Source organism: Lepidochelys kempii, chromosome 5, assembly GCF_965140265.1.
Source record: "Lepidochelys kempii isolate rLepKem1 chromosome 5, rLepKem1.hap2, whole genome shotgun sequence".
NCBI lineage: Eukaryota > Metazoa > Chordata > Testudines > Cheloniidae > Lepidochelys > Lepidochelys kempii.
In genome coordinates this window covers 103478898-103495333 of record NC_133260.1, presented here as the reverse complement: position 1 = coordinate 103495333, position 16436 = coordinate 103478898, and the positions used below count along the sequence as shown (strand labels likewise).

Below are 16436 nucleotides of genomic sequence, written 5' to 3'. Positions count from 1 at the left end.
TGAGGGTTTGACGGGGGCATAAGGCGCCTTTTAGGACCAGCGCCGGTTGCTCCTACCAGCCTCCCCGGCCCGGGGCAGCCCTGCGGGACGGGCGGGGGTCGCTGCTGCACGGGAGCCTGGGGCTCGGAGCTGGAGCCGCGGGCCAGAGCGGGGGGAGACAGACAGACGGGCCGGGGAGGGGAAGGTTGAAGGCGGGGAGGAGGGGCTGGGCTGGGCTGGGCTTTCTAGGCAGCGCTTCCACTTCCTGGCCCCGCGAGTGCAGCGCAGTCCCGCAGCGGCTGCGCCCGCGGCCGCGCCCCTAGCCCAGGGCTCCGCGCCGCGCGGGATGCGCAGCGGCCGCAGCGCCAGAGAAGGGTTCCCCGGGCGCCGGGCCGCGAAACGGGTCCCCTCCCGCCAGCCCCAGCGCGGCGGCTCGGCATGGTGGTGCGGCCGCTGCTGCGGGCCGTGATCATGGGCCCGCCGGGCTCCGGCAAGGGCACCGTGTCCTCCCGCATAGTCAAGCACTTCGCCCTGAAGCACCTCTCCAGCGGGGACCTGCTCCGGGACAACCTGCAGAGAAGGACAGGTAGGGGCGGGCAGGGGGCCCAGGCAGCGGCCGCCGTGTCTCCCCCCGGAGGCTGCCGACCCTGCAGCGCCGGGGGCCGGCTGGTGAAGCGAAAGTCATTTTGAAGGGGGGATGGTTGCGCTGGCACAGGGAGGCTCCGAAGCCCAGTAAGTCCCTGTGTTCCCAGCCTCCCCGCCCCTGGCTGTGGCATTTATCCTGCCCCTGTCGCCAAGGCAGAGGAGTTTCTAGGAGCTGCCTGTGTGTACTGACCGCCCAGCTCCTCGCTCCTGAATAAACTGCCTGTAGCCTCAGCTGTTTGGGTAATGGGGATCCTGCAGTCCCCTGGCTCCCTCGCCTAGATCTGAGCTTGAATTCCCTTCGGGGACCGTGTGGGCCCTTTGTCCTTCTGAGATCGGTAAATCAAAATAGCCTGTGGTTTGGGGAATGGGTCTTCGGCCATTCAGTTCACCGCACTCAGTGAAGAGTTTGCCTGGGTGTCCTTGGCCATAACTCCCTTGTTCAGATTGCATGCGAGTTGCATGCATGCCACAATCCATTCCTGCTGCCAGGGGTTTACACTTCAGTGGTGAAACAGTTACATGCTTGGTAACAAATGTCCAGTATTTGAGATGTCTGACATATCTTTCCCCCAGAGGTACTGAGTGCTCACATCTCTGATGGACTTCAGTTGAAGTGGGTGCTCTAAAAACCAGGACCCAAGTTACTGACTTTGGAATGACTTCACAGTTAGCGGGGGACTTCTGAAGACTTGGGCCATAGTTTGTAAAGTGCATTGAGTTCTTTTGGGTTGAAAGGTGTTACATAAATGCATGACATGATTAATAATAAGATCAACTGGGAGGGGGAGAGTGAGCCCAGAAGAAGACAACAGCTCCTTCTCCTTTCAGAGACTCCAAAGGTTGGTAAGAGGGAGTGAGGTTAGGTGATGCAAATTGGGAGAGCTGAACTGGTGAAACGCAGGGGGGCCTTTTTGGTCACGTGTTTAAATTAAATAACATACTTAAAAGGTGTTGAGGTGCTGAGAAACAAATCTTATGTGTACATATAGTTAAGTAGAAACACAATAATCTGGAGGTAAGGGGATAGATTTAGTGTCCCAAATAACTGGTTAAGCAGTCACAATTCATAATAGTGAAACACTGCTTCTTGGCAGTGATACTGATGCCTTAAGGCTTTTGTTGAATTCTGGGCTGTCATACTTTTTCTTGTATGAACCATATCTTAGTAGAGATATTATCTTATGAAACATGCCCCTTCTCATTCATGATCACATAACATTCCAGGGGCAACTACAGTCAGGGTTTATTGGGGAAAGTAATGGTTTTATTATTAGAAGCATTTTTAGCTGTACTTTAATTCCCTTTCCTAGACAGTATCATGTTATCCACAGGACACCCTCCCCGCATCCTTGTAGTCCATTTGATTGCAATTTGGTAGGTGGGGTAAGGTACAGTCCTGACACCACAGATGAAATGTTGATAGCTTTAAAGCGGAGGGCTTTATCAGGAACCAGCAGAAATGGGGTTAATATTAATTGGGCACATTTATAAAATACAAATGGTCATCTGTGTTTCACCTCTTTCTAACATTTTGTTAAAAATAGATGAAACATTGATTGTGGCTGGACTCTATATGCAGTATAGGTTAAAGCATTCCCCTTTATTTTTCTTACGGTGTTAGTTGTCTGCAGAGGGTTTTTATGTGTTTGCTTTGGCAGCTGGTATGAAACTCATTTAATGTATGAATATCTCTGTGGAATATTTATATGAGGATTTTAATGTCTTGAAAGCACTTGGATATAAAGCAGTGTTCAGCAAAATCATGCTTGAAGTGAGTGCTCAGTAAAAGTACAGCATATTGCTCGGTGTTTAGTTCTTGTGGTTTTAATATTAAATGGTATCTTAAACCTAGACTCTTAGATGTTGTCCCTGGAAAAGGCATAAAAAGTGTCACAAGCACACACTGAAGTTCCATCTATACTGCATTGGTTCCTGTGGGCCCAGTCCAAACACCCATGGAAATCAAAAGGAGTTGAGATGACCCCCTAAGTTAGGGAAATATTTAAAGGTGCTCACTTCTGTCATGGTTGTGTTGGTAAGCTCCCCTCCCGCCTTTATTAACCAAACATTATTTGACTATTTAGTGACATAGGCCAAGATTTTCAGAAGTATCTAGTGATTTTGAGGTGCCTCAAATACTGGATGCCCAAACTCAGAGGTATTAAGAGGTCTGCCTTTTCAGAAAGTGCTAAGTACTTTCTCTTTCAAAATCAGGCCTCTTTAAGATGTCTCAGGTTGGCCTGCCAGAAAATGAGGAGCCTGAAATCAGTAATTGCTTTTCAGAATGTTGCCTTAGTCTTAAGTGTCTTTTAAAAACAAAACAAAAAAGACCAAACCCCTAATATTACCCTGTCTACAAGTAGCTGTTGTAACTGTGTCAGCAGTGACTGTTTAAAAAACAATGGGCAGAATTTTCAAACGTGGGTATTGTCCACACTAACATTTTAATTGTTTGTAAGCCGTTGGTGGCATTGTTGGGTTTAAACATAGCTACGCTGTGTGTGGGTAATAACAGACGAATAATAGTCGTGATGTCAGTTGATGGTCTTACCCCTGTCAGAGTCTGACGGTATGTCTTCACTACCAACGCTAAAGTGCTGCTGTGGCAGCACATTAACGTGGCTGTGTCGTCAAGGCACCAGCGCTGGGAGACAGCGCTGTAAAAAAAAACACCCCACCCCCATGAGGGGAGTAGCTCCCAGCAGCTGCAAAGATCATTTTCCTTGCCTGTTGCTTTGACTATGTCGGCCCCTATGCATCCCTTCACTGGCTCTCCCTTTTCTGTCACATCAAACATAAGTTACTTGCCTTTACATTCAAGGCCCTGCTTGGCCTATTTCCTCCCCCACTCCCCACCTATTATCTCTCATTGAGATGTCAACTTCCTCCTCTGATCAGCATATGATCCCAGACTCTATTGCTCCCTTGTTAAATTTTCAGAGGAGCACTATTGTTCTTTCTCCTGTGCTGCCTCTCACACTAGGTAGGTGCTCACTGTAAACATCTGCAAAGCTACTTCTTTATTCAAATTCCCTCTTAAAAAGTCTTATTTGCTATGATGCCTATAACTAACTGGACAGTGGTTAGGCTGCTCTTATGCTATCATGCGACCACTGCCTATCATGCTGACCAATATTGTCTCATTGTTTCCTTGTATTCCTGCATCAGTCTGTCTGTAGTTATCTGTTGTTGTTCTGTGCTTAGGTTGTAAGTTCTTTGAGGCTGTGTTTGTATGGCTCCTACCATACTGGGGTCCTGGAATGGGGCTCCTAGGTGCTTAAGAAATGGGGAGATGTTTTAAGAAGGCTGCTAGACATCTAGATGAGATGTTGGCGATGCAAAACTAAACAGAATGGGAGAAATCAGGGTCAGGGAGGTAGGTTTTGGGGATGTAAAGGTGTGTAGCTGAAGCCATGAGAGAAGATAACATCTAGGGAGTGAGCATAGATTGGGAACACGAGGATAAAACCCTAAGCAATACCAACACAGAAGGATCAGGAGGAGAAACAGGAGTTGTCAAAGACACTGAAGGAGCAGCCAGCTCAGGAGGAGGAGAACCAAGGGAACACTGAGTTATGGAAATACCAGGAAGAGTCGGAGAAATGCAATGGAGAAATGGAGAAGGAGAATAGAGAAGAGACTTTTGGAAGGAGTTATATAGCAAGTTCTGGATCCCTTAGATTTTGTTCACTGGGAGGCCATTGGTGACCTTGAGGAGAGCAGAAGCCATCTTGAGTGAGTATCAAGACAGAAGCTGAGAGAGTGGGTGTAGATGGCACACTCAAGAAGTTTGGTGGTAACTGGGAGGAAGGGGATGGATGGGAGGCTCGTTGGAAATGCCTCTCAAAGTTTTAACATTACTATGTAGGAAAATTGGGGGTAACAGTCTTGTTTTCCACAAAGAAACAAATGTTGTGAGTTTTGAAGATAGTGGAAAAAACCCACATTTCTCAATTCTATAGCAGGTCTTCTTTTGAAAATTAAAAAGATTTACAACTGTTTACTAATCCATAGAAGGTTAACTAGAGTTAGACTTTGCCTTTTCAGCAACTGCCACCCTGTTAAAAACTTTGGCAAGAGTTCAGTTGTTGAAGAGAAGAGTCTTATTGAATGCATGTTCTTGAGGGTCCTTAGCAGTCTGCATTTATTATCACGCTTTCCTGCTTTGGAGGGGAGATTTTGTGATGCCTTCTCTGTTGCTAAGCAACCTGTTGCCTGGTGAACATGGTCGAAGTTTGTTGGCTCTGTGCAGTAACTTCCCACAAGGACACCCTAAGCTGTTGCAGAAGTTTTGTAAATAGACATCCATTTTATGCTTTTGGCAGGAACCGAGAATTATAATGGCTCTAGGTCCACAGTCCACCAGATCAAGTCCTACATTATTTTCAGAGGCCCAGATCTGTGTAAAAATACATGAAGGTTTTGTACCGGTATAACTATTTCAGTTAGCACAACCTTAGGGTGGATGTAGCTATACTAACATAAAGAGCCTTACACAGATATAAGCTACTCCTGACAGAATTCATATGGCTCACATTTTTCTGTGCCCCACACGCAAAAAAGCACACAAGAAATCTGCCAGGGGACACACGCCTCTTCCCCGGCAGCGCGCCTGTTCCAATGTGCCTGGAGCAGCCTCAGAGAGGGGGAGGGGGCCTGTGTGATGGATCACCGAGGGTGGCGGGGGGCTACTGAAGCTCGCTGGTGTGGAAGGGTAGGGCTTTTTATTATGCATGAGGCAGACTAGAAACAGAAATGTAGCAGCCTGCCTGAGTTAATTGAGCTCATTCTCTGAGGCAAAAATGTAGCAGCCTGCCTACATAGTAACATTGTTAATGTTCCTATTGTTAGTTAACTGTTCCCATTCTCAGTCAGTACCCCCAGGAGCATAAAACCTGTGAAAGTTTTAAGGCCCTTACATTGCCAGAGTGATGTAAAGGAGCCTTATTATAAATGACAGGAAAGGGAATCCTCAGATAGGAAGATCTCTTTGCTTTCTCACTGTTTTCCTGTGCCACAGTGGCACAATGGGGTTAGATTACAGCTCAGGATTTATTTTACTTACCCATTTGAAAACAAAAAAGACTTTGAGGGCAAATAAAACATTTACCAAGCAGTCAATAAAATGTCAGTACAATCAGAATCAAGCACTTCCCAAAGAGCCAGGTCCAGGACAATGATTAGCAAAACTGTATGACTTTCATGTGTGAAAGTCTGAGCAATTTAAAATGGCATTCTACTTGTTTTCTTTCTGTTTGGTGTTCTGTAATGTAATTTAAATGAAAATCCAGGATTATAACTGGAATGCAGGGTATTAGTTACCAAGTGTTTGTAACTTAGCATTTCCTAAACACATGAAAGTTGAATAGTTATTGTGACTTTTTTTTTCTGTATTGAAGTTTAAATAAATTACCAAAACAATTGAAACTGGTGTGATTATTGTGCATTATTTTGAAAAATAAAATATGCAGAATTTTGATTTTTTTTGGCACAGAATCCCCCCAGGAGTAGTAAGTTTATTCCCTTCCCTGTCTGCACTTAGGGGGTGTGCCACTTTAATTGCACTAGTATAAGAGATACAATTTGCATGAGTAGACAAGGCCAAAGGTCCTCTGCTGCAGCAAAGTAGTAAGGTATATAAAAGAATAGATCCAGTTCCTTCCCTCTCCCTCTCATATTGAGATCCTCTTTCCAGTTTGCAAAACTCTCCAAGATTTGAAACACTAGGACAACCCTGGTGTTCCTGACACCGCTGCAGTGTTACAACAGGGTTAAAACTAGCATGGTTTTGCTCACAGTACGGACATTTCCCTCCCCGCTGTCCAGAAAAAAAGAAAACCCAGTCCCAATTGCCTTTCTTTTCATTGGTAAATGAAAATAGCTAAACTTGCAGTAGAGTGATGAATCCAACCCTCCATGCTAGTAGCATGGATCTGTAGTGTGTGCCCGCGATGTCAGAATGGGAATTCCCCACACCCCTTACTGCTAGATAGAGCACCTGAGATAAAAGTAATATGGCAGCAGGTGGAGAGTTGACATGCTTTAAAAGTGTATTTTAAAAACGCTTGTTATCTGTCTTTAAGCAGCTACTTGTTTGGCAGTTGCAGTAAGGGAATGTATGTTGTTCCTGCCCTTTTTCCCGAACCACACCCAGAACTAGTTGGGTACAGGATCCGTGCTAGTTGGGGCAAATGGAAATGGTAACAAGGGTGGGGAGCTCTCAGTAATGCTAATAAAGCAGGTTAAGCTAGGCATATGCATGATGAGAGCATGATGTTAGCACTGAGAGCTGGTTTCATGATATTGTTGTGGTGGGAGACCCTTCTTTACTAAATTACTTGAACTTGCAGAAAATGAGGGGAATGAAGAAGAGTGAATATTTGGATTTCTGAAATGTGTGACATAGTTTCCCCCAGGATAACACACACAGGACCAGCTTTAACTCAGCTGCATTTCCCTAGTATAACACCTCTTGAATGTGAAACTTTACAGGGTACTAGGTATTTGAGTCAAAGGTTTATAGTCTCTGCAAAATGTGTGTGTATATAGGATGAGGTGAACAGCTACTGTTTATAGGCTTTGCAAAGATTTATAGACTCTGCAAAATGTGTGTATAAAGGATGATGTGGACAATATAAAAATATATTCCTAGCCTGATTGGTATAGTAGTTGGCAGATTAATGCTTTCAGTTGTAGATCCTCTGCTCCTGAACCCCTCCTTCATCTCTGACCCCGCTAGTAAAGTGATCACTTTGTGCCTGCATGAGAGGTTTTTAGATCCTGGCTATTCTGCTGTTTGCTTTTGCAAGGCTGGAGCAAATACGGTTTGATAAAGTCTTGGAATTTCAATGCATGAGAGTTCTTTTTTCTGAGGAACTGTAGTGCCATTAATTGAGTTCCTGCCCTGTGGCTGCTCAGGGGCACCTACAGTGGAGACCAAGTAGAGTGAGTTTATACAACTAAAACCTAAATTGTCCCACATGCTGTTGTGTGGGAACTGGTGGGACTGCAGAGGAGTGTAATCCCCTGCTTTGTGTTCCCGTATCACCGAAACCTCAGGGCTCCAGCAGAGGGGAATATATGGGGTCCTAGGAGCTCCATTCTGTGGTGGGGAAAGGCTCACCTTCCATTTTATGAAGAAGAGGTTCTCCCACTCCATGTAACTGTATGTAGCTCACCAGGACTAAACTCGTGAGGAACAGATTTCCATGTCTTCTTCCTTCTGTGTAGTGCTGATCATGGTGAGGGAAATTTCTTTGCAATGTAGGCAGAGTAAGGAAAGCTGTGCCATTTGGAGAAAGGTGGGCCAAGAGCACATCCTGGGATAGGAAAGGGGTAGCATGGGTAAAGAAATAGAAGTGTCTGGATTCAAGTTGTTTTGATTTTAAAACTGCCATGACTTTGAATTTGACTGTTCCTAGACTCTGGGGATATTTGAAATCTGGACCTGATTGCTGTGGCTGATGTCCATCTCTAAGTGAGAGTGTTGTGAACAGCCTAGTTGTGAATATGAACACTTTGCCTTAATTAAGGAAGATGTTCCTACCCTTCTATTGCTGCTTTAAAAACAAACAAAACCTGAAGGCCACTTTTTCCAGTGCTTGAGTGCATCAGTTGCATTTGAGCCATCTGAGACTTGCTAAGGAAGGAGCTAGTAATATTTTGTAAATGAAAAGCTTCTTTTTCTCTTCAGGTTTGCATACTGCCCTCATCACTATAGTACTTGAGTGCCTTCTGATAGTTCTTTAAGCATGCAGAAAACTCTAATTAGAAGAACTGCAGCCAAGACCTTAAAAATTGTAAGGTTTTAGCACTTGTAGTTTTTTGGTGTCTTCCCATTCCCACACAACTCTCCTGTTTGGGGTCCTGTAGCTAGCTCAAGAAGAAAGTAAGTACAGACCATCCCTGGGCTATGCAAGATCCGACTTACGCAAATCTGCACTTACGGAAAATGTTCCATAAGCTAGAAATAGGAGGGTTGGGTTTTTTTGGCATAACGGTCAGGTATATGTTTCCGACTTATGCAGAACTGGAGTTATGCAAAGTGTTCTGGAACAGAATGATTGTATAAATTGGGGAGCATCTGTATCTGAATTAACAGTTATGATCCAGTTCTGCAAATCCCCCACGTATAAAATCAATCAAGTTCCACACTGGGAGGACTGGGTCCTAATTTCATAGTTAAAGGACAGAAGGGACTATTATGATCGTCTAGTTCAGTGGCTCTCAAACTTACATTTCAGCATATAGTATATAGAGCAGTATAAACAAGCCATTGTCTGTATGAAATTTTAGTTTGTACTGACTTTGCTAGGGCTTTTTATGTAGCCTGTTGTAAAACTACGCAAATATCTAGATGAGCTGATGTACCCCCTGGAAGACTTCTGTGTACCCCCAGGAGTACACGTATCCCTGGTTGAGAACCAATGTTCTAGTTGACATGGATAACACCAGCCAGAGGACCTCACCAAATAACTTCTACATCAGACCCCTAACTTCTGCTTAAGCTATAGCATATTTACATAGCAATTTGTGAGGGTATGTTTTGTGTGCTTCTTGTTTTTTGAGGAAACCAACCATAATAAACGGTTGCCATCTAACCAAACCAGTGGAGGAGTGCAGGTATTAAATGTTAGTCAATACCATGTGAATACAATAGTGTCCACAAATGATTTATGAAAGCATATATCACTTATAAAAACACTCCTTTGTAAATCTGGATAAAGTGAAAGAAATAACATTCTCTAGCTATAGTGTTTCAGACGCATGTTGCTTTCTTAAATACTCAAGGAGGCATCTAGTTGGAACTTTGATATTGTCTTTTAGTAAAACGTCATCCATCTGAAAAAGACATTAACGTTCACCATACTGTAGAACTTAATGCTAAACTACATGCAGAAAAGTAGTCAATAGGACTGCAACTTTTTGATCAGGAAATATGAGGCAATGTTAGGCCCTTTCATTCTTACTGGGCCCAGAGCATTTGTGTTCTTGGTTTGTTCTACCTTTTTAAAGAGGCTCTATTGGTGACTTTCTCCTGTTTCCAGTCCTAGGACCTGATCCTGCAAACACACATGAGTAACTTTACTCAGTGTGAATACCCCCACTGGCATCTGCTCTAAATTGTAGTGAAAATGAGGGGAAAATATTTTTTTCTTAGATTTAAAAAAATATCACACGTCAGTCACTTATAATTCACAACCCTTCTACCCTGAGGCTTCTGACTAAAGTTATTTGTATCCGGGCTGCTGAGGGGCATTGCTACATTAGTATATGCTTGTTTTGCTTCCATAGAGGTCGGTGTCATTGCCAAGACCTACATCGATCAAGGGCAGCTTATCCCAGATGATATCATGACACGGTTGATGCTGAATGAGCTGAAAAATCTACACCGGTACCACTGGCTGCTGGATGGTAAGTTAAGATACAGGGGGAAATCATTTGCATGTGGGAAAGACAGGAAATGTAGATTGGAAAGATTGTGTTCCTTTCACTTCTAAGACAATTAGTGGACACCTAGTAATTATGCCAGGGTCTTGAGAGTCAGAAAATCAGAATTCTGCTTCTGATTCTTCCATTAAACTGCCATGTGACCTTGGGCAAATCACAGCCTCTCTGCCTCAGTTTCCCCATAAGTAAAATGTGGATAATAGTATGTATTCTACTTTATAGGGGTAGTGTGAAGCTTAATTAACGTTAATAAAACATTTTGTTATTCTTGGATGAAAGGTGAAAGATCAAAATGGTATTAGTTCATACAGCGTCTATCACAATGGGGATCTCATCCACGACTGGGGCTCCTAGCTCATATGGTATAATACAAATGGCTGAATTTTTGTTCTAGAATAGTTGAGTTTTTTTTTTAAAAAATCCTTATTCTTTCAGGATATAACCATTCTTTTGGTAAAGTTACAAAGTGAAACAGTCAAGCCACGAAATACCAAAACTAAGATTGCACACACAAATTCAGCTGTGCCCTCTTGTATGTATACAGTCTATAATTATATGTTCACATACTGGCTTTTCTTTTTCCCCTGAAGGATCTCTATCTTGTTGGAATACATAGGTTTAATCCTGTGAGTGAATGGGGGCAGGAATACCTATTCAATAAGACGGATGTTTTGCAGATCTGTGCCTTAGTTTTAACCACATTCAATGTCAGCTGCAACAGCGTGAACCTGAATGTGCAGCCGTACAGCTGACAGCACTCATTGGACAGAATGAAGCAAGGCTCCACAGTTGATACATGCTGTCCCCATGTCCTCTCTCGGTTTAGGTTGCAAACTCTTTTTGGACAGGGACCTTCGGCCAAAATCATCATTAGTGTAATTCCATGGAGTTCAATAGAGTTTATATGCTATATAAATAATATTGGTCTACTAAACATGTTCATCCGAAAACCCTTAGTTCTGCAACTGCAGTTTGTCATGGGTAGCTCCAGGGCAGACTAAACTGAGTTGTTTACTGAGCTGCTGTAATGCTGATATGGCAAAGTGTGAGTTTCTGCACTCTGAAAACAGTTTATTGGCTTTTACTGAACCACTACAGATGTAGAGACTTGAGGCTTGTAGGCACTGAAGTGACTTTTTTAGAGTAAGGTTTATTTTTGCAGAGCTGTAAACGCTTTTCCTCTGCACTCAAACTATATATATGCTTTATTGTACCACTGCATATACTTTTTTGGGTTTGTATACACACCCTTTTTTGATACAGCAGTAGGTCAAATATTTCACTGAAATGGTACTTACTGCACCTTTCATCCAAGAGTCTTGAAGCACTTCAGCTCTCATAACAGCCCTGTGAAGTGTAAAACCTGTTTTCCAGTTGAGTAAACAGAGGCACAGAATGGCTGAGTGACAAAGTTGCTGAGCTGCAACTCCCCACTCTCTCACATCTAATTTTTAGACACATTCCCTCATCTACAGGTCATCTCAGGAAATGGAATGAGAGGATCATCTATTGTAACACAAATAGGACCTGAAGGACTGTAACACATACACAGAAAGTGAAGTACTTGGCATAAGTGAATTGGTTCCTCACTTTGCGGGCATGTCATTAAGCTGAAATACTAGCTGTAAGGCCTTCTCAGATTTTTCAATATGTGCTTTGTTGTAAGGCTCTTTTGCCTTAGTTGTCCTTACTCTCATGATAGGGCGGTAATTGCCATTTCCTAATGGTATGCGAAAAGGGCTTTCTCCGGTTTAAACCTGCTAGAGCATGTCTACATGGGGAAATATACTGCCATAGCTAAAATCTGGAATAACTCACCTTATGGACACTATTCCAGAAAAGTAACTCTTATTCCAGAATAGCAATAGTGGAATAGTTTCTTCTGTAGCTATTGCTAGTCAATTGCCCCACATAAACAAGGCTTTAGAAATAAGTGCTTAAACTCTTTGTGGAGAAACGTTGGTTCCCTTTCTCTTCAGGTAGATTAGGTTTATTCAGTAACAAAGATGTTATCTTCAGACACTCCACTGCTCAGATCTGTTATTAATCTGAAATAATTGAATTAAAATTAACTATTGCCTTGATTCAAAAGTATGGTTGAAAGGCCAAAAAAAAAAAAAATCAGTATATTTCTAGTTTTTGTTAATGATGCCAGACTCCTGTACAACCTAAGTAAATATTTTTACTGACCTCGTTCTTTAGTAGAACTTTGGACGCTAGATAGTTTAGAGTAGGGCCTGTTGTCAGTTTCCTTTTAGGCAAATTAATCCCTGGAACATCTCCAGTAAACTTCAGTGGCAACACAAAGGACGAATTTGACCCTTTATGGCTACTACCAGTTACTTCCCTACTTAGTCCTGACTTTTGCACTGCCTTGGCGTTAAATCAGTTTTGTAAGGAATGTTGAGATTACACAGGCTGCTTAGAATGGATTTTGTGGAGAACTTTTCAAAATCTGATGTCCAGTCAAAGTGGCCAGTGATGGAACAAAGATGAATGGGAGGAAATAATAGCACTAAGGATTTTTACTTTGCCTTGGAGGTAGCTGTCAAGTGAAATGAGGAATGAGGGTAGGAGAGGAGAGACACTGGGATGATATCCAGAAAAACTAAAGGGAGTGAGGTGACCCTAAGTTAAGTGATACTCCAGAGTAGAGATTGTTGTGCTACGTGACTAGCAATTTCTTTAAGTTGGATCCAGGCCATTTACTGTGTGTTAAATAATGTAACTCTGCCTTTGCTCTACTACTAGTTTATTTTTCCTTAAAGGTTTTCCCAGAACAGTTCCACAGGCAGAAGCTCTGGATGAAACATGTCAGATAGATACTGTGATTAACTTGGATGTGCCATTTGAGACCATTAAACAACGGCTCACTGCACGCTGGATCCATCCTGGTAGTGGCAGAGTCTACAATCTTGAATTCAATCCTCCCAAAGATGTTGTAAGTGTTAAGCTGTAAGATGTAAAGCTAAGTGTGAGTTGTGATTGTATTTATCAAATGCACCTGTAACCCATTCTTTCCCTACTTCAAGCAGAGGTTCTCTGTACTGGAATTGTAATATGCATATTGTGGTACACTGAAATAGTTTGGAACACATGAGTGAAATCAAGAAGTGGATTCTTGAATGGCTGAAATGCAACAGAGTCCTTATAAGAGCATGATGGCTTTTCGTTACTGACTTTTGATATGCTTATCACAGGATGCTACCGGTACAATTTGTTGATTAAAGTATTTTTAAAACAATCCCAAAACTACTTGCTAGTATAACTCACAGGTCAAGTCAGCTTAATATATGATTAGTCAAAACTGTTAAGAGACCGCTTAGGTTTTAGTGTCCCTCATACCGTGGGCCAAATTCTGTCCTCTGATACACAAAAATGACTTCAACGAGTGTTGCATGTGTGTAAGTGAGGGCAAAACTTGGCCCTATATCATGTAGGATTAAGTTCTAATGACTTCCCCTTGTTAGCACTAAAGTCTTTTCAGTCTACTGCTGTTTTAAATCACTCAACCTCACTATTAAAAGGTGTAAAGTGCCTCCAAAAGAAATTGAAAGTGCAAGGTGAGGTTCAAGTAAAAACCTGCTGTTTAGGCCCATGTTCTGTTTGGTCATTCCCATAAATGTTCTGCTCTGTTGGTTTTTATGCTGTCTGCTATACACTAGTCATTGTAACATCTCTTCCATATTCTATCTTCCAACCATATGGCCATGCTGCTCTTCACCTTTTACAAGCTGTTCTCAGAGACCATAAATCGTATCTGCCTTTTAGTACTACCAGTTGTCCATGACATTTCTGAAACAATTCTAGACATCCACCATTCTGCTCCACTATACATCAAGGGTCACTATACATAGGTTTCTGTTTTTAGTACATGTGACTTCACTGACTTGTGCTCCTCTACTACAATCTGAAAACAGCTACTCCATGCATCTGGAGTTTAAGTATGTTTTGTATACTGCTGAAAGTAAACATCTCACCGATAAGATGGACGGTAGCTTGTCCTCTACTTTAGCTAAGAGCTGTTTTTTCTTTGACTAACTAGAAATTGATACTAACAGAATAACACAAAGTCCACTTAAACAGAAATATAAAGTCATTTTGCTCTTAACCACAATTAGGGCCTTGATGATATTACCAGAGAGCCACTTGTTCAGCGTGATGATGATAAACCAGAGACTGTTACCAAGAGACTGAAGGCTTATGAGGCACAGACAAAGCCTGTTCTGGACTATTACCGGTAAGTAGTAAATAAACAAACACTTCTCTCCACATTAGGATGAACAGGAACATTTCTCTTAAAATGCACAAATACCACATTGGTGAATGATATAACCACTTAGCATTTAAGTCACTTTCCCTCTCAACTTGTTACACAATAATAGTAAAAGTATAATGACATATGTTGGATTATGGGTAGATCTCCCTCCCCCCATTTACTTGATTAAAACCTCTTTTCCAAGAGCACTTCAGGAACAAAAAGGTACAGTGATGTACAGCACCTTTTACTGCAGTCATAGGAAGCTTTACAGTAACAATCAAAATGATCAACACTTCAAAAGCAAGGGCAAGTTCCACAACCGTGGAGCTGTTTCAGTAGGTATTTCCTTCCCGGAACTTTCACTGTATCAAATATCTGCCAATATTTTTACCTCAATGGCTGGCCAAGGACTTAAGGTAGTAAAAGTTGCTAGGGGATAAAAGGCTAAAATCAGTAAGTGGCATGAGTGGGTAGAAAAACTTGTGAATTAATACAAAACATGAGTCAGATATTTTAAAAACAGGAGTGTGATGTGAGAATATGGTATACTGCATTGCAGGAGGAAAATGGGGAGAGAAAAGTAGTCAAGCTTTGGAATAGTTGATAGGTTTTTCCAAATCTGTCTCTTTAAGCACAGGTGCTCTAGTTAAGGTGCAGATATTTTATGAATACCATTGGGGCAATAATGGATTCCCCTGTAGATGTTTAGACATTTATCCCATTACTAAACTGACCTTTTGTCACTCAGAAATAGTCCCAATAGTCCCTTTCAGTAATTCCCTGCATGTCTTGTACAGGGAGGGAGCGCTTTCTCTGGAGGGAAGAGGTTGAAGAGAGGGTACTTTAGGTCAGCAATGGTTTTACTGACTTCAGTGGACTTCCTTGGGGGCACAGGTGCATTGTAGGATAAGGGCCTATTTTATCAAGTCATAGTATGACAATGAACTCTGTAAAAATGCCATTGACAGAACATATATGTGGCAACTAAACAGTCACTCCAAAGGCAAATTCTATTTAAATCTTTACTCTGTTTACATGGTATAACTTTAAAATTTAGTGTTTTGCCCACTTGGCTATACAGAACAATGAAATTGTATTAGTATTTGATCAAGGCTTTTAGAGCCAATGATTGTTATGTAGTACCTGCTTACCTTAGGACTAACCCTTCATTCTTTTTCATTTTCTTCATAGTTCAGTAGTGACTACCTCAGAGCGCTTTTTCTCTTTTGGAATACACCAGATCTGATATGGTCACTAACTTTGCTCTCCCTTTCATGTGTACCACTCTAGAAACAAAGCATGAAACCTTTGACATACCTAGGTTCTTCTTTTAGAAAACAGATGGTTGCTCTTGGGGCTGAACTCTTACATGTCAACAATGTTGCCAATACCCCTCCACCAGGACAACCTTTGAAGTATTTTTCAACTCTGAAGTGGAGATACTGATTTGTCTATACTTGTTCTTTTGTCTCGCCTTTAGAAAAAAAGGTGTACTGGAATCTTTCTCTGGAACAGAAACCAACAAGATCTGGCCAACGGTGCATGCTTTCCTCCAAACCAAATTACCAGAAGTGAGCCAGCAGGAAGCTGCCCCACACAGATGAAGTTGGGTCTTTGTTGGTAAGCACAAGCTACCAGCTGTCTCCATTTTCAGAGTGATTGTCTAGAATATTAGAAACTTGCAAAAATCATGGTTTTGTTTTACTGTTTGATAGGCCAAACAGATCAGTAGCTAAGATCTAATCTCCAGCTGTCACCCCTCAGCTTTTCAACTTCGTGCATTCAGATTTTTCATTTCTGTATACTCATTTTAAAGCTGTATTTTTATATGCAATTTACCAAATTCTTGTAAAACGGTGACCAACTGTAATAAAAAGCAACTAGTTTCATGTCTGTGCATTTGCCAAAAAAAAGTCAGTGTCCTTTTTCTGAAATGCTGATCTGGATTTTTAGAAAATGAATTTGAGTAAAGGCACCAGCATTTTTTTTTCCTCAACATGATACATTAGGCAAGATGGCTTATAAAAACTCACGAGCAGAAGTGTTCAAAATTCACATTACCGTGTCAACTGCTCATGCTTACCAAGCACCTTTCAGCAAA

At 42.1% G+C, this 16436-nt stretch overlaps 1 protein-coding gene across 1 annotated transcript; it reads left to right on the top strand.

Moving 5' to 3' along the window:
• Window positions 1–261: 261 nt before the first annotated feature.
• Window positions 262–16228, top strand: AK3 (adenylate kinase 3). The gene is made up of 5 exons (XM_073345253.1): window positions 262–565; window positions 9919–10038; window positions 12843–13015; window positions 14196–14314; window positions 15816–16228. Exons 1-5 carry the CDS (start codon window positions 418–420, stop codon window positions 15937–15939), a joined length of 684 nt encoding a protein of 227 aa, XP_073201354.1. The 5' UTR covers window positions 262–417; the 3' UTR covers window positions 15940–16228.
• The last annotated feature ends 208 nt before the right edge of the window (window positions 16229–16436 follow it).